General features: G+C 39.3%; 1 protein-coding gene across 1 annotated transcript in view; it reads right to left on the minus strand.

Annotated features, from left to right (window-relative positions):
* ANK3 (ankyrin 3) overlaps nucleotides 1–24,444 on the minus strand; it is a 697,552-nt gene that overhangs the window by 570,207 nt on the left and 102,901 nt on the right. The window contains exon 2 of the mRNA XM_043596402.1: nucleotides 3,495–3,533. Within this exon, the coding sequence (XP_043452337.1) occupies nucleotides 3,495–3,533 (39 nt within the window). The remainder of the gene's footprint in view (nucleotides 1–3,494; nucleotides 3,534–24,444) is intronic.

A 24,444-nucleotide genomic window follows, 5' to 3' on the forward strand; every position in this document is an offset into this window, starting at 1 on the left:
AGCACACTGTCACATCTGAACCTGGTATAAGCCAGTCTCCCCACGTAAAGACCTTCAGGGCAGCATCGTGCCTGCACTGTGGTAGCTCTGATTTGTTCTGAATGTAAAATGAAAACAAACTTTGGCAAGCAACAGCAAATATCCAAGTATTTTTAGTCAGCCTCTTTGTAACCCATACCCTTAAATTGGGCATAAGTCAATTCTGACAGTTCTTAGAATTGTGTCATCAGGATTCAGACTTCGCCTGACACGATGCAGCATTGTTCCTGATTACTCATATTCCAGAGTTCAAAGACAAAAGAATTCTATCACAGAGGCTCATGCTTTCCTTCATCTTTTCTATTAAGCAAATCGAATGTTCTGACAGCACACCTATCTACAGATGTCAAGTCACATTTACAAACATCTAAATCAAAGGCTTGCCTAGGCAAGTCTTTGGTATACGAGACTCAAAAAGTGACCTTGGTTTCTTAAATGCTGCCATTCAATTCACATTCTATAAAAACACATAATCAAAGTGGTGGGGGAAAACAAAGAAAGAATCAGATATCAAAACATAATAATTGGGTTTCCTTTCATTTTTATTGATCATCTTCTTATTAAATTCAGAATTCATCCAAGCTACCCCTTCAATTTGTGCACTATGAAATCATACCTCCTCAGTCTCTAATCCCAGGAGGACTTTAATATTTTAAGTAGGTGAGAGGATTCAATAACAAAAATTCTGAAAAAGGATTCTGTGTTGCCTCCTGAGGCCCCAGACATTCCCTTGCCGGCAAAGTGGGTTGGACCATTAAATGACTGGAGATGAGAAACTGGAGTAGGTGCCAAGCAGCAAGGGCCCTCTTTAGAGTTCAGATCTCTGACTTCTGGTGTGTTCTTTGAAACTGTGACAAGAGAGAATGGAGGCAAACTGAGCTGATTGGCCACTGTGGGTTCCAAAGAACCAAGGCAGTTGAGTTTATACCCAAATCAGACAGAGGCCACAAAAGACATTCCCAAGATACCAGAACTGTAAAGCAGCAGAAATCCTTCACTTTGGATAAAAAAAAGCATCAACTCCCAGTCTCTTTTTGCCCTATTCAGATTTATTGACTCACCGAACTGGTGAATTCCTGGTGGTATTGAAGTCTCTAGAGAAATCATTTATTTCAGCCTAGGAATGCCAATGCCTCATGTCTTCTGACATCACAGTACAAAGTCAATTCTTCAGTAAAGACAGCATTTAAACCACATATAAGACATAGCTACATTTGGTTTGGGCACAAATACATTATTAGCAGAACAGAACAAGAAAGTCCTAAATCCACACTTGAATGGTTGTTTCATGCTCATATAATATTTAAGAAAAACTAAAATATTTCAATGTTGACACATGACAACATATATATTTGTTCTCATCCAGAGTAGTGCTGAAATTCATGTTCCATTCATTCCAAAATTGGTATCGATTATTAACTACGCTGGATTTAAAACTCTAAAATGTGGTCAAAGAATGATTCTGAGCAAAAACAGGACCCTAGAAATATAGAGGGAATGGGGAAAACTAAAGGATACCCCTTTTTTTTTCTGATTCTGCCATTATTATTTCAGACAGCCTCTTATGGTTTTTATTTACTCAAAAATACAAAATGAGAGTTTTGGGTAAGACCTATAAAAGCCCATCTTAGCTTTGAAATTATGAAGATCTCTGTTCAACTAACTAGATTACTAACTAAATCTGTACTCTTGGTCTAATTATTCAACATATAATTCAATTTTTTAACTTTAGAAAATGAATATAATTATACTTTTGCCCCTTAAAATTACTGGAAAAGAAAATACACCCCCAAAATACAAAAGTTCTTTAAGAGGTGAGACATAACATACATGGGTAAGAAGGAATTAACAGTAGGATTCAGATGAGTCTTAGTTTATTATCAGTGACACAAATAACACTGACCAGCAACATGACAACATCTTGTAAGGCTGGTGATATGATGGGAAGAAATATCTACTGAACCAATGTAAAAATCTAAAAAGACTATGTTATCATTCTTATGAGTAGTTCACAACAAAAAATCAGTATTACTCTACCATTTCACTGAATATCAACAACAAAATAACATCATTTAAGGAAGATGATGCAAGTGAATATTTCAAAGAATAAGGGTAAATGATATGTGTTAAAGCAGTAAAATAACTAAAGGTTCCATAAATAGGAAAAAGATTTAAAAGTTAATGTTATTGGGTTTAGCCAAAGGAAGTAGCTGTTGTTAGACAATTTTTGACATACCAAAATGGCAATTTTGCATAATTCACCCTAATAAAATCTATACATATGAGTGCAGTAGTCACCTCAGAAAAAACAATAAGCTATAATAACATGAATTATATCATTTGACTTTTTTAGCTCTTATTGTACCACTGAATGAAATGGTCTCCTCACAACAAACCTATGAGATAGGTACCATTACTAATCTATCTTCACATTGAGGAAGTTGAAGCACAGAGTGACTCAGTACCTTGTCCAAGAACATGGAACCAGGTAGAATTGGTATTCAAATACAACCAGTCCTAACCCTTTCCTTAGCCTGCCTGTTGCAGAGAACAGATATTACCCAGACTAAAAGATGAAAGAAAGTGGATGTTAAGCATATAGAAAGATGAGTGGCGGCAAGTCCAGGGAGGTGGGAAAGGGAGAGGGGGAGAGTTGTATCATTTACCCATCGCTGTATAGAGGAAAGGCAGCCTACAAGGCCCACTGGGCAGAACACTCCTCAAGGTAAGATGGGGCACTGGGGTATCATGGCTAAAAGACTTGCACTATTAAAATCATCAAACTGGCTCTCCTAATTCCAGATTGAGCAGCATCTGATCATAATTAAATCTCTATTCAGGCTTTTCAAACAGAGAATGTACTAATGAGGCAAGCCAAGCATTTGATTTTCATGGCATTATAAATGGAGAAATTGATGCTGCATCAGTCTCCTGGGGATAGGGCCACTCTTGGATGTCATAAAATCAAACCTCCAATCGTACAGCTGAGGACCAGATGTGGAACATAGGTAACACTCCCAAGGTACCATTCTACCATGAGCACGTGTCCAGGTGACCAGGTGGCTCCATGAGTCAAAAACTAAAAAAACTTTTAAACTGTTCTCTGATTTAAATTTTTAGGGGTGCCTGGGTGGCTCAATCAGTTAGGTGTCCGACTTTGGTTCAGATCATGATCCCATGGTCCATCAGTTCAAGCCCCGCATCGGACTCTGTGCTGACAGCTCAGAGCCTGGAGCCTGTCTTCAGATTCTGTGTCTTCGTCTCTCTGCCCCTCCCCTGCTCACATTGTTTTTTTCTCTCAAAAATAAATAAAACATTTTTTAAAAATTAAATTTTTAAAAGGTTACAAAACCTCATCCTATATAAATAATTCTTTCAGTCCATGTTTATAATTATGACAAAAAAGGGAAACCAAAAATAAAATATCTATTGAGTTCCATCTTAACTTTCTTTACCTTTCTGGAGCTTCGGGAATAGTAGGATCCATAGTCACCCTAGAAACAAAGAAACAAATTTTAGCAAACATGAAAGAATTTTAGATATTTACCATGACAACAGTTTACAAACAGTTATTTGTTTTTAATGTTTATTTATTTTTTAAGAGAGAGAGAGAGAATAGGTATGTGTGTGTGAGCAGGAGAGGGGCAGAGAGAGAGAGAGAGAGAGAGAGAGAGAAAGAAAGAGAGATGGAAAGACCAAGAATCCCAAGCAGGCTCTGTGCTACCAGAGCAGAGCCCCAACACGGGGTTCAAACTCAGGAACCATGAGGTCATGACCTGACCAAAATCAAGAGTCAGACACCCAACAGACTGAGCCACCCAGACGCCCCTTCAAATGATTATTATTAATGGACTTAAAAACACCGGAAGTGCCTTAAAATGCAAAGCAAAACAGAGGAAAGGTGATGGTGCACAGTGAAAAAAGGAGCCTGTAGGAAATGTTCACATAACTAGTGCAATGAAGAAAAACTCTGAAGTGTGCATACCAAATCAAAGGCATCGATAATCTGGATAGAATTTTTAAAAACAAAATTGTGTCAAATACATAAAAAGTGTGAACCTGAACATGAAGGGAATATGCCCATGAGATACAATTTCAACAGTGTAACAATAGACTGCGAAAACAGTCTTGCTTATGTGAAGATTTTGGCACCGTAAAACACATTCCCCACATCATTTTTCTTCACAGCTATTAAGAGAAACCCATTTTCTCTCTCAAACTTCATTATCCCAAATATTGTTTACCAAGGGCCAGAATAGCAAGACAAAGAAAAGCCAAACGCCGGATATGCAAGAGATGACATGGTTCCAGTAAGACAATGGCAGCCTCAAAAGAGAGAACTACAGACCTATTCTGAGTGCAGGCGCTGCCAGATGAAGGAGAAGGCTGACTTTCTGCTTTTACAAAGTGCTAACTTTATCCTGCCATGAGAAAATGAATTTAGCTCATTCCCTATGAGGATATAATAATATGTGCAAGATGCAAATTATTCCAACTGGCATAGATTAAATCTATAGAATGTGAAGAGACGAACACAGTACTTTGCACCTTTAGCTGTAGTGATGCTTGCTTGCATTAGTTAACTGTACCAAAAGCTACACAAATGGATGCCTCAGGAGTTTAGTCTTCTCAACTTTTAAAAATTCACTCTCAAATCACAAAGAATTAAATCTGAAATTTGAAATTCCTATCTGTGTCCAATAAAGGAAAACAGGAAATGAACATTTCTAAAAAGATTTTTTTAATGTTTATTTATTTTTGAGAGAGCGAGAGACAGAGTGCAAGCAGGGAGGGGCAGAGAGAGAAGGAGACACAGAATCCAAAGCAGGCTCCAAGCTCTTAACTGTCAGCACAGAGCCCAACGCAGGGCTTGAACTCATGAACTGTGAGATCATGACGTGAGCCAAAGTCGGATGCTTAACTGACTGAGTCACCCAGGTGCCTCCAGGAAATGAATATTTCTAAAACCTTACTTTGGCCATATTTTCTTATTTAATCTGCACAACAACTTCTAAAAGTAAATTTAATAGCTTTTTTATAATCATAAAAGCAATATGCATTTATTGTAGAAAATATGCACAATGCAGAAAGTAAAAACCAATGTACACACAATTTAGAATGGAATTTATATCTTCTGTTGCTCCCTTTCAATATTCCCAAGCATACACACACAGAGCTTTTTAAACAACATTGGGACTATACCACAGATAGGGTGTGTCTTGCCTTTTTCCCTCAACAGCAAATCACTTTTACCAATAACAGTCTTTAAAAACACAGTCTTAATGGTTACATTTTGGGACAACTGGGTGGCTCAATTGGTTAAGCATCCAACTCGATTTTGGCTCAGGTAATGATCTCATAGTTGTGAGATTAAGCCCTACATGGCACTCTGCACTGGGCATGGAGCCTGTTTGGGATTCTGCCCCTCCCCTCCCTTCAAAAAAAAAAAAGTTACATCTTCATATTCACATGACACTATTTGTTAAACATTTCCTGATATTTCTTGTTTAAGTTGTGTTGTTTTTCTATTTACCTGGGTACATCTAACATTGCAATAATATCCTTGTAAGAAAATCTTAACATTATAGCTGCCAGTTTCCTTAAAAGAAATTCACCAAAATAGAATTTCTGAAGAAAAGGCATACGCTTTTTCCATGGCACTTGCCCACAGCTTATAGACCAAAAGAACAAAAATCTATACTGGCACATTTCCATTTATGGTGTTGCAGATACTGCATTTGTTTACAAATTGAAGGTTTGTGGCAACTTGCCTCGAGTAAGTTCTATTGGCACCATTTTTTCCAATGGCATTTGTCCATTTTTTGACTGAATGTCACATTTTTATAACGCTCACAACTTTTTCATTATTAGTATATTTGTCAGAGTGGTCTGTGATCAGTAATTTGGGGGCACTATGACCTTGTCCAATATAAAACAGTAACTAAGTTGATAAATGTTGTGTGTTTGCTAACTGTTCTGCAAACCATCCTCCCTGCCCCCTAAGACCTCCATCTCTCCCCCTCTCTTCAGGCCTCCCTACTCCCTAAGTAACAGCAGTACTGAAATCAGGCGAACTAATAACCCTAAAATGGCCTCTAAGTGTTTCAAGTAAAGGGAAGAGTTGCATGTCTCTCACTGCAAATCAAAACCTAGAAATGATAAAGCTAAGTGAAGAAGGCATGTTCAAAAGCTGAAATTGGCTGAAAGCTAGGCTTCTTGTACCAGTTAACCAAGTTGTGAATGCAAAGGAAAAGTTATTGAAGGAAATTCAAAGTGAATACACAAATGATCAAAAAGCAAAACAGCCTCATCGCTAATATGAAGAAAGTTTGAGTGGTCTGGACATGAGATCAAACCAGTCACAACATTCCCTTAAGCCAAAGCCCAATCCAAAGCAAGGCCCTAACTCTCTTCAATTCTATAAAGACTGAGAGAAATGAGGAAGCTGCAGATGAAAAGTCTGAAGCTAGCAAAGGTGGGTTCATAAGGCTTAAGGAAATCTCCATGTTTAAAGAAACCTGTCTCCAAAACATAAAAGTATAAGGTGAAGCAGTTAAGTGCTGATGTAGAAGCTGCAGTAAGTTATCCAGAGGATTCTGCTAAGATAATTAATAAAGGTGGCCACACTAAAAAGCAGATTTTCATTGTAGACAAAACAGCCTTCTAGTGGAAGAAGAGGTCATCTAGGACTCACAGAGCCATACAGAAGTCAAGGCTTGGCTTCAAAGCTTTCACTAACAAGTTGACTCTCTTGCTGGAGGCTAACACAGCTGGTGACTTGAAGTTGAACCCAGTGCTCACTGACCATTCTGAAAATCTGAGGCCCTTAAGAATTACCCTAAATTTTCTCTGTATGTGCTCTATAAGCAGAAAAACAAAGCTTGGATGACAGCACATACGTTTACAACATGGTTTACTGAATATTTTAAGCCCACAGTTGAGATCTGCTCAGTAAAAAAGATTCCTTTCAAAATATTACTGTTTATTGACAATGTACCTGGTCACCCAAGATATCTGATGGAGATGTAAAACGAGATCCATCTTAGTTTCAAGCCCGCTAATGCAACATCCATTTTGCAGTTCATGGATCTTGACTTAAAACTTTTATTATTTAAGAAATACATTTCATAATAGACACTTTTCTAAAGAAGACATCCAGATGGCCAACAGACACATGAAAATGCTCAACATCACCCATCATCAGGGAAATACAAATCAAAGCCACACTGAGATACAACGTCACACTGGTCAGAGTGGCTAAAACGAACAACTCAGGAAAACTACAGATGCTGGCAAGGATGTGGAGAATCAGAACCCTCTTGAACTGTTGGTGGGAATGCAAACTCGTGCAGCCACTCTGGAAAACAGCATGGAGGTTCCTCAAAAAATTAAAAATAGAGGGGCGCCTGGGTGGCGCAGTCGGTTAAGCGTCCGACTTCAGCCAGGTCACGATCTCGCGGTCCGTGAGTTCGAGCCCCGCGTCAGGCTCTGGGCTGATGGCTCAGAGCCTGGAGCCTGTTTCCGATTCTGTGTCTCCTTCTCTCTCTGCCCCTCCCCCGTTCATGCTCTGTCTCTCTCTGTCCCAAAAATAAACGTTGAAAAAAAAAATTTAAAAAAAAAAAAAAAATTAAAAATAGAACTACCCTATGACCCAGCAACAGCACTACTAAGAATTTACCCAAGGGATACAGGAGTGCTGATGCATAGGGGCACATGTACCCCAATGTTTATAGCAGCGCTTTCAACAATAGCCAAATTATGGAAGAGCCTAAATGTCCATCAACTGATGAATGGAGAAAGAAGATGTGGTTTACATATAAATAGAATACTACTTGGCAATGAGAAAGAATGAAATCCTGCCATTTGCAGCAATGTGGATGAGACTGGAGGGTATTATGCTAAGTGAAATAAGTCACTAAGAGAAAGACAGATACCATACATTTTCACTCATATGTGGATCTTGAGAAACTTAACAGAAGACCATAGGGGAAGGGAAGGGGAAAAAATAGTTACAAACAGAGAGGGAGGGAGGCAAACCATAAGAGACTCTTAAATACAGAGAACAAACTGAGGGTGGATGGGGGTGTGGGGAGAGGTGAAAATGGATAATGGGCATTGAGAGGGGCACTGGTTGGGATGAGCACTGGGTATTGTATGTAAGCCAATTTGACAATAAATTATATTTTAAAAAAATAAAGTCTTATAAAGAAATAAAACCACTAAAAAAAAAAAAGAAAGAAATACATTTCATAAGCCGATAGCTGCCATAGATACAATAGGGATTACTCTGATGGATCTGGGCAAAGTCGATGCAAAACCTTCTAGAAAGGATTCACCATTCTAGATGCCATTCAGAACATTCCTGAGTCATGGAAAGAGGTCAAAATATCAATACCCACAGGAGTTTGGTAGAGGGGGATTCCAGCCCCCATGAAGAACTTTGGGGGGGTTCAAGACTTCAGTGGAGGAAGTCACTGCAGGTGTGATGGAAACAGCAAGAGAACTAAAATTAGAAGTGGAGTCTGAAGATGTAACTGAATTGCTATAATTTCATGATAAAACTTGAACAGATGAGGAGTTGCTTTTTTTGGATCAGCAAAGAAAGTGGTTTCTTGAGATGGAATCTACTCCTGTTGGAGATGCTGTGATGATTGTTGAAATGACAAAAAGGATTTAGAATAAACCATAAACTAGTTGATAAAGCAGTGGCAGGGTTTGAAAGAATTGACTCCAATTTTGAAAGAAGTTCTACTGCGGGTAAAATGCTGTCAAACAGCTTCGCATGCTACAGAGAAATCGTTCGTGAAAGGAAGAGTCGACCAATGTGGCAGACTTCACTGCTGTCTTATTTTAAGAAATTGCCACCGTCACCCCAACCTTCAGCAACCACCACCCTGGTCCAGCAGCATCCATAACAATGAGCAAGACCCTCCACCAGCAAAAAAGAGTACGACTCCTGGCAAGCTCAGATTGCTTTTTAACTAAGGTATGTATATTTTTTAACATAATGCTGTTATACACTTAAGAGACTACAGTACAGTGTAAACATAACTTCTATACACAATGGGAAACAAAAAAATCACATGTTTTATTGCAATATTCACTTTATTGTGGTGGTGTGGAACCAAACCCACAGTAACTCTGAGATATGCCTATAGACTGCCCACCAAAAAGACAATTAGCAGTGTATCTCAGGTCCTATTTCTCAAATTTCTCACAAATATCTTAACAATTTCATAAAATGTTTTTTATTTCATAGTGAAAATGGTGTCTACTTCTACTTTTAGTTGTTTTCTTCTTGTTAGTGCTTCTGAGCAATTTTAAAAATTCATGGTAATTCTCCTATTTATTGCCTTTGACCATTTTTACTTAGGAAATTTGTGGGTTTCTTATTGATTTGTAAGAGCTCTTTGTACGATAAAGAGATTAGTCATTTGTGTATCTTAGTTGTATATTTTCATTGGCCTTCCTAGTCTGTTATTTGCATTTGGGTTTGGTTTCTAATAGTTTTTGATGTGCAGAATTTTAAATTTTATGTAGTCAAACATATCAATCATCTCTTCTGTGGTTTCTTCTGTGGTTTCCATGCTTGGAAAGTTCTTCCCTAGTCCAGTTGCAATTAAATAGCTATTTCTATTTCTTTTACTTGCCCTCTAATTCCTGGCCACCACCTTTTACCCTTGGCCTTTTTCTTCAATCTGGATAGAATTTTTGTAGGTATACTGTGATGTGAGTACTTAACGTAATTTCTGACAACCTCCCTTGTCTTTTTCCCAAAACCACTGGTAAAATCACTCACTCCTTCATGGTTCATTTGTGTAAGATTCAGTTTGAGAGCAATTGCTTTGAGGTATAATATTTGCTCTAACGTCAGCTTTGGCACCTGGGTAAGTTTTTTTAACTTTTTATTTTTATTTATTTTTATTTTTGAGAGAGAGAAAGTTAGAGAGAGAGGGGGACAGAGAATCCCAAGCAGGCTCCGTGCTGACAGCACAGAGCCCAATGCGGAGCTTGAATTCACAGGCTGTGAGATCATGACCTTAGGTGAAGTCAAACCAACTGAACTACCCAGGCACCCCTTAACTTCCTTAAACTTTAGTTTCCTTAGTTGTAAAATGGAGATCACAACATCCATCTCACAGTTTTGTTGTAAGGATTAAATTAGATAATTTACAAAAAGCCCTTAGTTCAGGGCCTACCACAGCATATACGCTCAGTAAGTCAATGGCTGGACACCACATTCAGGACAGTCTATTTATTTGTCTTCCTCTTACCATCTGTCTATTCTTGTGCTCACAGTGTAAACTTGATGTTACACATAATATTTGGTAGGAAAAGTATCTGCAATTATTTTATCAAAATTGCCTTGGCTGTTCTCACCTGTTTGTACATAGATAGCCCCAACTCACTCTTCATTTCAGTTATGCGGGATGGTCTTTTCTTTCCACAACCATCTCTTGCACACTTGCTTTTTGGTACATGCTATTACATAGGCCCAAACTTCCAAATCAATGCTTAAAAGTTTGGGTGCCTGAGGGCGCCTGGGTGGCTCAGTCGGCTAAGCATCTGACATCGGCTCAGGTCATGATCTCATAGCTCGTGAGTTTGAGCCCCGCGTCGGGCTCTGTGCTGACAGCTCAGAACCTGGAGCCAGCTTCCAATTCTGTGTCTCCCTCTCTCTCTGTCCCTCCCCCACTCGCACTCTGTCTGTCTGTCTGTCTCTCTCTCTCTCTCAAAAATAAACATTGAAAAAAAAATTTTTTTAAGTTGGGTGCTTGGGTGGCTTAGTTGGTTGGATGGCTGACTGCAGCTCAGGTCCTGATCCCGTGCTTCGTGGGTTCAAGCCCTGCATCGAACTCTGCTGACAGCTCAGAGCCTGGAGCCTGCTTTGTATTCTGTGTCTCCCTCTCTCTCTGCCCCTCTCCCACTTGCTCTCTCTCTCTCTCTCTCTCTCTCTCTCAAAAATAAACAATGAAAAAAAATTTTTTAAAGTAATGGTAAGACATCCTTGTCTTTTAACTAATTAAAATACTAAAGATTCTAGAGTCTCATCATTGAGTTTGTTGTTGGCTATGGGTTTAAGGCACATAGTCTTTGTAACACTGAAGTCTTTATATTACTGTTTTTTTGACATTATTTTTATTTCAATCCCACATAGGAAAATGAATTTTAAAGAGGTAACATGAGCTGCCCAAAGTCATACAGCCAGCACATGGAGTCTGAATACACACCCAAGTTGTCTGATTCCATTGTTTTTTTTATTTTCCATTGCAACAATGCTATCACCCTGTAATATAGTCAGTCTTCAAGCCAGCTATTTGTTTTGTTCCAAACTTAGCCATAAAAATTCATTTAGATCTTATAAAACATCTTCTTATAAAAATAATATAATAAATAAAGGATGGCTAATTTCTCAGCTGATCTGAAGAAATGTAGATCATCAGTTATTACCTGTAGAAATATTTCAGTATTCATCAGCATGTGTATGGTACAGAGAATCTAGTAGGATATACCAAAGACATGGCTGGAAATCCTCCCTAGATATCCCCCAAGCAGAGAGAAGAAAGAACATCTATTGTTTTGGGCCACCTAAGGGTAGAAAGGGGTTGTTTAAAGCAAAACAGAAGCTCTTCAAGGAAGAGGATTGGGAGTTAGCAGATGAGACGGAGATGGTGGTAGAAAGTAGAGCAGAAGGACAAAGCCAGAAAAGAGGGTTTAAGTGGCATCTCCTGACGTCCTCCTTCTCCTTAGACCCATAAGGGCTGAATGTGCCTTTAGAGCAAATGCCAAATATAAATAAAATTTGGCCCATCTGTTTTCCTTTTCAGCCAAGCTCTGATCTCAAGTTTTCCCCTCCCTCTGTTCCACTGCATTTCAGAAAGACAAGTTTTCCTTCTATTGGCCTGACCCAAAATAAATACATGTCTTTCTTTTTTTTTTTTTAATGCTTATTTATTTTTGAGAGAGAGTGGAGAGAGAGAGAGAGAGAGAGAATGAATGAAGGAGGGGCAATGAGAGAGGGGGACAGAGAATCCAAAGAAGACTCTGAGCTGATAGCAGAGAGCCTGATGCTGGGCTCAAACTCACAGTCCATGAGATCATGACCTGAACTGAAGTCGGACGCTTAACCAACTGAGCCACCCAGGTGCCCCTAAATACATGTCTTTCAGCTCTAGGGAAGTTTAACTTTAGCAATTGCTGGACAACTGGCAGGAAATAAAAAATGCAGATAAAAAGAAAGTTGCAGTTTCAAAAAACCTCACAGTTGACCCTAGTTCTTCCTAGAACGTAATTATCCAGACCACACTCTATCTCTACATGAGCTCCATCCTCTTCAGTGAGAGCTCCTTCATGGGCCAGATTTCTGCCTTCTTCCTAACAGAAACCCCAGATGCTGCCTGTCCCAATCCTCTCTGTACTAGGAAATATACTGGTCCTACTATCTTTTCCCTTATTCTCACCCCCAGAAAAGGTCTGAGAGTCTTGCTAAAACATCATTTGTAGGACAAAAGTTCAACAAAACCTACTTACATCTCTTCTGGTAACCAGCTTCACGTCAAGACCCTCTCCTCTCCTCTCCTTTAATCCAGCCCCCAACCCAAGTTCCTTCTCTGCCAGCCAGGTCAAAATCATATGCTGTGAGGGAAAGTGATGTGTTTCAAGAAAATTAGAATAAATTACATTAAGTTAAATTAGTTATGGTTTAAATTTAATAGATTTAAATTTGTAGAATAGAATTTAAACAGAAAATATCCCGTCTGCTTTTCTCTTGGCATAGCCCAAGTCATTTATCCAAGGTTCCATACAGAAACAAAAATGTTCTTGACATTGTCTTGTCTTGACATTAATTAAAATGGAAAGCACAATCACATACATGGCGAGGGATTCTACATGTTATACTATTGGGCCTACAAAACAATCCTGTGAGAACATCAGGGTAGAGATTATCACTGTTAGTTTGTAAAAGAAGAACCTAATGAGCAGAGACAAGTTAATTCCCCCGAGTTATATGTTCATAAGTGGCATCACCAATACTCAAACCCAGGACTTCCGCTGTCAAATTCAAAATTCTTCCTATTTCCTTAAACTGATTCCCACCTTCTCTAGAACCACTGGTTACTAAACTTAGCATTTCTATCAGGGCCACAGAGGCAATCATGATTCAATTCTCAGCAACTGTTCTCCAACAAGATTATTCTGAAGTTCATGGTAATCACTTTGAGACTGTCCTACACAACTCTTACTTGTTCTTTGACTGAATAATCACTTAAGGTAATAAGCAGGAAAATATAGGTCAAATCATGTCTGGTTTTATGAAAGCAGTATTGGAGACTATTATAGTGCTACAAATGCTAAATAAAAAGATTATTTATAATTATTTATAATCTTATAAATAGCTGCTTTTAAATAATGACTTTTTCTCTTTTTTTTAAGTTTATTTATTTATTTTGAGAGATTAAGAGAGAGAGAAAGCAGGAGGGGCAGAGAGACAGGGAGAGAGAGAGAATCGCAAGCAGGCTCTACACTGTCAGTGCAGAGCTGATGTGGGGCTCAAACTCACGAACTATGAGATCATGACCTGAGCTGAAATCAACAGTCAGATGCTTAACTGACTGAGTCACCCAGGCACCCCAATAATGTCTCATTTTCTAGAAGATCTTGAATTTCTGACTTTTCCATGTCTGACATATTTCTTACATATACATCCAACTACTCAACGTCTGCAATAATAATTATTCCATCCATCATTTAAAATGCAGATCCATCATTATGGTTGGGTGAAAATCAAGTTTAGCTCTGTTAGCAGCATCAATATAAAATAAATTAATAAGTTTTTTAATGTTTTATTTTTGAGAGAGAGAGAGAGAGCGAGCGAGCATGAGTGGGGGAGAAGCAGTAAGAGAGGGAGATGTAGAATCTGAAACAGGTTCCAGGCTCTGAGCTGTCAGCACAGAGCCCAATGCAGGGCTCAAATCCATGAACCGCAAGATCATGACCTGAGCCCAAGTTGGATACTTAACCTACTGAGCCACACAGGCACCCCCATCAATATAAAACAATAAGACTTAATCCTTATATTGTTCTTACTACGTGCCAGGTACTGTTCTAAAAGCTTTACAAGCATTATCTCTTTTATCCTCACCTAACAACCCTGTGAGATTGGTACTTTTATTATCTTCATTTTAACAAGGAAACTGAGGAAAAGAGAAAGTAAGTAATTTGCCCAAAGTCCTACAGTAAATAAGTAACGGAGTTTAGATTTGAACCCAGATCGTGTGGCTCCATAATCCACAGATTTGAGTAACTTTTAGTTGACAAAAAATTTTCATTTGGTAGCAAGAATTAGGTATGAATCCAAAATTCTTATGAGTTGACTGCTAGAATCAAGTTTAACATCTTGAAAACAATCCTGTTAAGAGACCACTGTTTGTGTCGTTTTTAGTTCCTCCTTACAGTGGCCACTTTGTATTTAGCAACAATGCTAATCATCAAGACCACTCATTGTTTTAAAGCGTGTTGTTTTTAAATAAATACAAAGAAAGAAAACTGATACTTTCTACAATAAAAATAAATAAAACAGCAATTATTAGCATTTTAGAGCTAGAGGGCATCTACCATATAGGCCCAACACAAAACAAGTTTAATCCAATAAGCAATATGAGGTAGGAATTATTATTGTTCCCATTTTACTGATGAAGAATCTGACACTTAGAGATATTAAATTGCCCAGTGCTCCACAGCTTATACATAGCAAAGGCAACATTCAAACCCAATGCTATCTTCAGAGCCCAACTCTTAGCCATTCTATTAACCTGCCCTCCACCTAGTCTATTGAGATAACATTGGTTAAATTAGAAAAAAAGCAATTTGAGCAAATATTTCTCCACTTCAACTACACAAGAAAACACAATGCAGTGTGTTCACCTACATTCACAAATTTACCTGCCAGTGTTCAGAAGAAGTACCTAGTGGACTGAAGCATTTTAAAGACCTTTAGGGGAGAGGGGCTAGAACAGTAAGACTTTTTGTAAAGTAATACTCTCACCCTTAGTCATTAAAATAATTAAAATTCTAGATTGTTGTGTCCAAATTGGACATTTTATTTCCTTCAGGAAATCAGTCTTTTTTTTAATTTTTTAATGTTTATTTATTTTTGAGAGAGAGAAAGAGAGAGAGAACAAGTGGGGAAAAGGCAGAGAGAGAAGGGGACAGAGGGTGGGTTCTGAGCTGACAGCCCATCGCGGGGCTTGAACTCACAAACCATGAGATCATGACCTGAGCCAAAGTTGGCTGCCTAACCAACTGAGCCACCCAGGCATCCCCAGGAAATCAGTCTTTTATAAAATGGCTAGGCCTCCAAACACTATATTATTTCAACTATATATAAATAAATGGAAATACTTGACATTCATAATACTCTTGTATTAGAGAACAGTGCAACAATTTACCACTGACAAACCAGCAGTCCAGACTTTCCTGGAGTCCTGTGATTTGTTGCAAGTTTGAGAAGCTTAATGTCAACCAACTTGCTGAGAAAAGTCTTAATTCACTTGCTGAACTCAGACCAACTAATGTATTTATCATGAACTATTAGAAAATTCAAAGTGGCACAGTTTTTTTTTAGCAACTTGTAGCTGGTGAAAAAAATATTTCTAATATCATCTATTTCTTTTTTTCCCCCAAGGCGATATTCAAGCAATAGAAAGCTCCTCTGTAAAGAACAAAGACAAGTATTACTGCTGTGGACAGGTAATGGATTTGATCCATTCATTCAGCCAATGATGTAGTAACAACTTAAAGTGCAATTTCTAACACAAACGAGCTATGTTTGACACTAGGCTAGAATGACAATGTGGGATCATAGAGAACTGCAGCTATAGGTGGCAAAGCTCACCCAATCTAGCAGTAATCCACCCAACAGAAGTGAAAAGTGAAAGCTCTAGAGTAGGCAAAGCTGAAACACAGCCTCAGTTTCTTCATTTATAATGTAACGAGGATTAGGTTGCTACCCAAAGGGTTGTAAGGATCAAGGTAATAAATATATAGAGTGCTTAGCACATAGTTAAGTGCTCAATTAATATTAGCTACTGCAGATCTGATCCATTTAGCTCTCCTGTTTCACAGACCTGTTAGGGAAATTAATAAGATGAAAGTAACCTGAACTAACAGAAAAGGAGCTTTAGTGTTTTACATCTCTTTTAAGGGAGAAAATGAGGACAAGAGCTATTTCTTTCTTGTTCACCAAAAAAGCAAATATTGAGCAAATATACAACACGTGACACAGTATCTAATAGATACATGTTCATTAAATATATGCTGAATAATTATATATATATTCATTTTATGAATGAATATATTAAGAGTTGTCTCAGCATAAGGCACACTGGATTTGTTCCTTTTTTGTTTTTTTTTTTTTTTGAAATTTATTGTCAAATTGGTTTCCATACAACACCCAGTGCTCATCCCAAAAGGTGCCCTCCTCAATACCCATCCCCCACCCTCCCCTCCCTCCCATCCCCCATCAGCCCTCAATTTGTTCTCAGTTTTTAAGAATCTCTTATGCTTTGGCTCTTTTCCACTCTAACCTCTTTTTTTTTTCCCTTCTCCTCCCCCACGGGTTTCTGTTAAGTTTCTCAGGATCCACATAAGAGTGAAAACATATGGTATCTGTCTTTCTCTGTATGGCTTATTTCACTTAGAATAACACTCTCCAGTTCCATCCACGTTGCTACAAAGGGCCATATTTCATTCTTTCTCATTGCCATGTAGTACTCCATTGTGTATATAAACCACCATTTCTTTATCCATTCATCAGTTGATGGACATTTAGGCTCTTTCCATAATTTGGCTATTGTTGAGAGTGCTGCTATAAACATTGGGGTGCAAGTGCCCCTATGCATCAGTACTCCCGTATCCCTTGGGTAAATTCCTAGCAGTGCTACTGCTGGGTCATAGGGTAGGTCTATGTTTAATTTTTTGAGGAACCTCCACACTGTTTTCCAGAGTGGCTACACGAGTTTGCATTCCCACCAACAATGCAAGAGGGTTCCCGTTTCTCCACATCCTCTCCAGCATCTATAGTCTCCTGATTTGTTCATTTTGGCCACTCTGACTGGCGTGAGGTGATATCTGAGTATGGTTTTCATTTGTATTTCCCTGATGAGGAGCGACGTTGAGCATCTTTTCATGAAGGCACACTGGATTTGTGACTGGGGAAGGGAGAGAGGATTAAATATGGAAGAGAGAAGTTAAATGAAGTCTTTACAGTTATTTTCCACACTGGGACCAACAAGATCCAATCAGATCCTTTAAGTTTATTTATTTATTTATTGAGAGAGAGAGAGAGACAGAGACAGAGAATGTGAGTTGGGGAGGGGGACAGAGAGAGAGAAAGAGAGAAAGAGAAAATCTCAAGCAGGCTCCTAGATGGCATTGCGGAGCCAGAGGTGGGACTTGATCCCACTAACTGTGAGATCATGACCCGAGCTGAAATCAAGAGTCAGACACTCGGTTAAACATCCGACTGTGGCTCAGGTCATGATCTCATGGTTCATGGGTTCGAGCATCAGGCTCTGTGCTGACAGCTCAGAGCCTGGAGCCTGTTTCAGATTCTGTGTCTCTCTCTCTCTCCCTCTCTCTCTCTCTCTCTCTCCCCCTAGTTCTCTCCCCCTCCCTAGTTCACACTGTCTCTCTCTCTCAAAAATAAATAAACAATAAAAGAAAATTAAAAAGAAAAGAGTCAGACACTCAACTGACTGAGCCACCCAGATGCCCCCAGATCCCTTAGGTTAGATTCCCCAAATCACTGACCTATCCATAGTGCCAAGTGCTGCAGACTGACCCAGGAACACAATACTAACCTTTATGTACTCATGCAAATTTAGTTCTTTAAAACCAGCTAAATCCTCACAAGAATCTCCCTAACCACACTACCCCACTCCAGACCTTAGGAGGAAGGGCCTGTTATCTATAACATTCATCTGACACTTAACTACAGTGGAGAAGCCACTGTTTTAGAGACTTTATTCTTGTGACATTAAATTTGTTGGATCTTCTCCAAAAGACAGGAATGAAATTCTGTACATATTCTGTCCCTTTCAGGTTTCCAGGCATTATTGTGGCCTCCACAAAAAAACATGAAGAGGAATAAGGCACAATCCTTACTCTGAAGGAGCTTCCTGTCTAATAAAGAGAATAAGACAGGTATAAAAATAACTTCAATGCAAGGCAGATCACAGCAAGTATCATGGAGATGTACAAGGAAATAGATCCAAAGAGAAATCAAATAAATCTATTTTAAGCAATTAAGGCTTTATGATAGTGAGGCACATGAATGAGACCACAAAGATTTTGAATGGGCAAGGGCATTGCAGGTTGAAAAGACAGCAGGGGTAAAGACCAGTTTGGAAAACACAGGGTGATTATATAATTTGGGACCACTTTGATATTTTACTGGTTTATGGGGTCAAAAAAAAGAATATTTATTATCAAAACCACATGTAAACTCTGGAACATAGGGACAAAAGTGTAATAAGAAGACACATAGGTTGTTGAGTAAAAAGTAACATGGCCAAAACTATTCGTTAGATGGACTGATCTGGCAGGCACACGTTAGATGGAATGGAGAAGCAAAGAGATAAAGTAGCTCTGTAATAAAGGATTAATTAACCTTTCCTGAACAGTGGTCTAGCCTCTGCCCTTGCTCCCGGGAAGTGGCCTTGACCCTTGGAATATTCGGCCTGATAAATATCTTTGTTTACCTTGGGGCTTTGGGTCCCTCCACACATGCTATACTAATGATGCGATTTTATCACGGGTACCTCTGGCCACGTGCTATCCGCTCGACTTCAGGAAGGACTGGGGACTAAGGTAAATCACACAAGCAGTCAACAATATCCATGTGGCCAACCAAGACTATGACTGAGCCTCAGTGAAAACTCTGGCCACAAAGGCTCAGTGAATTCCCTGGCTGGCAATGCTGCATGTGTGTTCTCAAACACGGTTACTGGGGGAAATAAGAGTGGCCACATAACTGCACTGGGGGAGAACGATGGAGCTCAGCACATGGAACTCTCCCAGGCCTGGAAGGGTGCGTGTCTTCCCTGGGCTGATCTGAGCCTGCATCCCTCCCAGTAGCAAACCACAAGCGTGCGCACAACAACTTGCAGAGTTCTAGGAGTCTTTCTAGTGATCGTGGGAACCTAAGGGTGATCTTGGGAACTTAAACGTGCAATTGGACTCAGAAGCAAAGGTGATCTTGGGACATCCAAATTTAAAACAACCAATAAGAAAACCCTCTGTAACAGTACATGGGGGCAGTCACGAAAGCCTGTAAAAAGTGGTGGAATTGAAAAGGCATTGATGTTATGGCTCTACAGAGGGGGAAAAAAAACAAAGAAAAGTGGATAGAGACATGGTTACATATTAAGAACCTAAAAAGAGTTACCCTGGGAGGGGCTCCTGGGTGGCTCAGTTGGTTAAGCGACCGACTTCGGCTGAGGTCAAGATCTCACAGTTTGTGAGTTTGAGCCCCATGTCAGGCTGTGCTGACAGCTCAGAGCCTGGAGCCTACTCCAGATTCTATGTCTCCCCCTCTCTGTACCCTTCCCCTGCTCACGCTCTGTGTCTCTCTGTCTCTCAATAATAAATAAACGTTAAAAAAATTTTTTTAAAGAGTTACCCTGGGAGAAAGGAATTAACTAAATTATTAAGAAATAAAAATTGAAGAGCACCTGGGTGGCTCAGTTGGTTAAGCATCCAACTTTGGCTCAGGTCATGATCTCATGGTTCGTGAGTTTGAGCCCCACATCATGCTCTCTGCAGTCAGCATGGAGCCCACTTTGGTTCCTCTGTTTCCCCTCTCTCTCTCTGCCCTTCTCTTTCTCTCTCTCAAAATGAATAAAGATTTTTTTTAGAAGGAAAAGAAGTAAAATTGAGGGGTATGTTGGTGGCTCAGTTGATTAAGCATCCAACTCTTGGTTTTGGCTAGGAACATGATCTCACCACTTGTGAGTTTGGGCCCCACTGCTTTGGGCCCCACTGCTTGGCCGAGCCTGCTTGGGATTCTCTCTTCTCTTCCTCTCTCTGCCCCTCCCCTGCTCACAGGTTCAAGTTCTCTCTCTCTCTCTCTATCTCTCTCACTCTCTCTCTCTCTAAAAAAAAAAAAAAGAAAGAAGAAGTAAAAATCGAGAAAAGAGAAGGAAGAATGAGCTTGAGGAGGAAAGCAAGATGAAACGGGAAATGAGGGCTTTGGGTACCTTCAGCTCCTTCCTTCCCTGCACACATGCCACTGCCCTCATCGTCCGGGGGTCTGTTTCTTTACCCCCTGGAATCTTTCCTTGCCACTAGAACACAGCATAAATGATGCTGTGCGCACTGTGGCTCTGGCCTTTAAGAGGACAGCAGGCCGTGCTTCCCGTGTCTTGTCACCTGAGCCACCATATAAAAGGTCTGGGCAAGTCTGCTGAGGGAGGGGTGGGAAAGAGAAGCACAGAGGTATCAGATGGGTGAGAAGGGAAGGCACCTTGAACATGCAAAGCAGTGGGGCCTATGGAGGACTATGACCACACAGGAGACCCTGGGCGAGAGCCCCTCAGTCCCATGAGGGATAAAAACACAGTGCCATTTAAGCCCCTAGGCTTTGGGGTGGTTTGTCACGACATAATAAGATAACTGAATTTAAGACAGTAAATATAATGAAATCATTTTCCCTAGCTTATTTATTTAGAAAATATATGATCCTCCAAGATAACAGAGGACAAAAATAAAAGGTATAACAAATTAAAATCCCTAAATGACCCAAAGAGCTTGAGAACATTTTGCTATGTGGCTATAGATTATCAAAACCAGTTACTTTCCGAAGGACCTAATTTCCTTGTAAGGAGGTACTAAAGAGCATGCGCTCAATCAGGTCTGATTGCACCTGGTGCATCCTCCCCCTCACCTCCTATCTACACTTTTCCAGCTTATTAGTATCTTCAATCTAATCCCGGTTACAAACTGCTGGCAAGCTTGCATAGTTCTGTGCTATCTGCAATCAAAGTACAAAGCAATACAAATGTTCACAAATTAATCTTTTTCTTAACCTTTATTTTGCTATATTAAAATAGTTGAAAAGAATCCATGGTACTTGTAAAATCATGGCATTTTGGTTCTAAACACTGAGATAAAGTATTGGCTAAAATAATGTCTGAGGCATAAATAAATATTTTTAAATGCTGGAGGGAACTGAGGCTGGGGGGCTCCAGCCTGGCATTCCACTCCCAAGTGGCCCAAGCAAGGTATAACCACGGCCATTTCAGTTGAGTATTAAAAATTCTTAAATAAAAGCTGTGTTTTCACACTTTAAAATAAATAAAGAGCACCTGCGTGGCTCACTCAGTTACGCATCTGACTCTTGATTTTGGTTCAGGTCATGATCTCAGGGTCATTATATGGAGCCCTGAGTCAGGCTCCCTGCTGAGCATGGAGCAGGCTTAAGATTCCCTCCCTCTCAGTGCGCTTGGGTGGCTCAGTCAGGTAAGCATCTGACTTTAGCTCAGGTCATGATCTTGCCATTTGTGATTTCCAGCCCTACATCGGGCTCTGTACTGACAGCTCAGAGCCTGGAGTCTGCTTCAGATTCTGTATCTCTCTGCCCCTCTCCTGCACTCACTCTCTCTCTCAAAAAAGCAAATAAACATTAAAAAAAAAAAAAAAGATTCTCTCTCCCTCTCCCCTCTCCACTACTCGTTCTTGCTCTAAAAATATTTTTAAATAAAAAATAAACAAAGAAATGAGCAGTACCAAAACTATCAAATTTTATATGATATTTGATATCATACAAACATGAAAACAGGGGTTCTGAATACAGATGATTAATCTTTTGGGCCATAGACCCCTTTGGCAGAATGATAAAGCCTCTGCAGCCCTTCTCAAGACAGTGATTTTAAAACATAAAATAGAATTGCAAAGGAAATCAAACATAGCAAAACACCGTAATCAAAAAAAATGTCTTTTAACAAATTTTTATTGAGCTGCTTCTATACTGAACCTGATGCTAAGGTATAACAGCAATCAAGATAGATATACTACCTCTCCTGATAGAACTTACATTATTTTCAGTAACACCTGTTTTAATTTCCAATATAGTTAACACGCGATGTTATATTAGTTTCAGGTGTACAATATATAGTGCCTCAACAGTCCTATACACTACTCTGTGCTCATCACAAGTAAGTAGACTCTTAATTCTGTTGACATATTTCACCCATCCACCTTTTATTTGATAAAAATATTAAAATATTTGTAAGACAAATTTATAACAAAATAATATAAATGCTTCTTTATACATTACACTGTACAATCTAGTAGCAGGTCTAATAACTAATTTTGAAGTAATTAAAAGTATGAATGGTATTTCTAGATATCCTCAACAGCTATAATATGAAAATATTCATAATTATTACTGATGACAAAGTCATAGGTATTAGTAACATTACTTTGATATCTGTCCTAAATTCATAATTAAAGGAAACGCTAAATTTTACTGAAACGAAGTAATTTTTTCCCACCCAAGTTCAAGGGACTTGTAAATTCTACTCCCAGTTAGTTACAATCCCCTGCCTGCAGTAAAGCACCAAGCGTGCTTCTCGTTAAGTATACTGAATTCACAGAACTTCCAAAACACTGAGCCTTGGTGCCTGGGAGAGGCTAGAACCCTGACAGAATCTCCCACTGGTTTTAAAAGATAGCAGGAATGGGATTACGAGGTAGAGGCATGCATGGTCAAGAGGTACAGAGGTTTGGGGGGTTGCATGCCTCGGTGAAGTTATAGCAAGGTACTCACTGCAAACACTAGCATAACAGTCAGACTAAGGACCAGCTAGAAAGAGATCAAGATGACGGCAAGATAATTTTCCAAGATAGCCACATAGAAGTAAAAGTGTGGCCACAAGATTGGATGGGGGGGGAGGGGGGATTACAAACGTGGAAAAGACAGAACAGAGGAGATCAGAGCCTTGACTTGAGATTTATCAAATTTGAGGGGAAAGGCAAAGGACTGAAGACAGAAAAGCATGAGAGCAATGAATGAGAGTTAGTAAATATTTCATTCAGCCCAGGGCCACCAGGTGAAAAACAAGAGAGTTTGAATCAGGGCTGTGGATTAGCTCTGATATCTGATTTAAATAGACAACTTGATCCATTACAATAAAAGGAATTTAACTATAGCCAAGAAATTATTTATCAAACTGCAACTTTTTAAAAAATTTTTTATAATGTTTATTTATTTTTGACAGAGAGAGACACACACACAGCATGAGCGGGGAAGGGGCAGAGAGAGAGGAAGACACAGAATCCAAAGCAGGCTCCAGGCTCTCCGCTGTCAGCACAGAGCCCAAAGCAGGGCTCGAACTCACAGACTGCGAGATCATGACCTGAGCTGAAGTCAGACGCTCAACCGACTGAGCCACCCAGGCACCCCAAATCAAACTGCAACTTCTGGAAAAAACTCTATCTTCTATTTAATCTTTCTGTTAAGTACTGACTCAAAATCCATCAAGGGAAAAGAAAAGGCAGGTAAGAGAAGGTAATATACCATGATAAATGCTATCTGACCTCATTATCTTCTGCCATTAATGAAAAGGTACCTTCTGCTGTCAAAAACCTCTATATAATAGGGACTGAGGATCATAAAAATCAAGGTTAATAAATCCTTACTGCATTTGAATGGACTTACCAGCAAATGGAACCTTGGTATACAGTGTAAGAGGCTACCAATGTTATGCCAATGTCTTACATGTAATTTAAATCCGAAAAGAGTGAAACAGGTGTACTATTTATGGAATTGCCTATCTGACCTCTTCAAATTATTCTTTGACTCAGTCTGGAGGTCAAATGTCATCAGCTGGGTAACTCTCAACCCCAACCTTCCTACCGTTTTCCACCTTAATTAACATACACCCAAATGGCACTTTTTGTGTACCAGGTCGTACTCCAAGCACTTTACGAACGTAAATCCTTTGCATCATATCTCATAACAACCTATAACATAGTAACGGCTGTTATCCCCATAATGTGAATGAGGAAACTGAGGCCCATATCCAATTGGATATTTTCCAACATCACAGAGCCTCATAGCTGATCAAACTAGGAATCATACTCAGGCAGCCTGACTCCAAAGTCTGTGCTTTTAACTACAGCATTCTGCTACCCACTGCTCTGAGATACCGTGGGGGCTTGTAAATGAATGTACACAGAAACATTTTGAATGCATTCTCAATAATAAACCCTTACTTCACCAAATGCCAAGTATTTAATTTTATTATTTTCCTAAACTCAATACTCTCATCCTAGATTGATAACACCCATTAAGTTACTAATTCCCTTATCTGTAAAACTAGGACTATGTTAAATGGCATTTAT

The sequence above is a fragment of the Prionailurus bengalensis genome, chromosome D2, assembly GCF_016509475.1.
Source record: "Prionailurus bengalensis isolate Pbe53 chromosome D2, Fcat_Pben_1.1_paternal_pri, whole genome shotgun sequence".
Taxonomy (NCBI): Eukaryota; Metazoa; Chordata; class Mammalia; order Carnivora; family Felidae; genus Prionailurus; species Prionailurus bengalensis.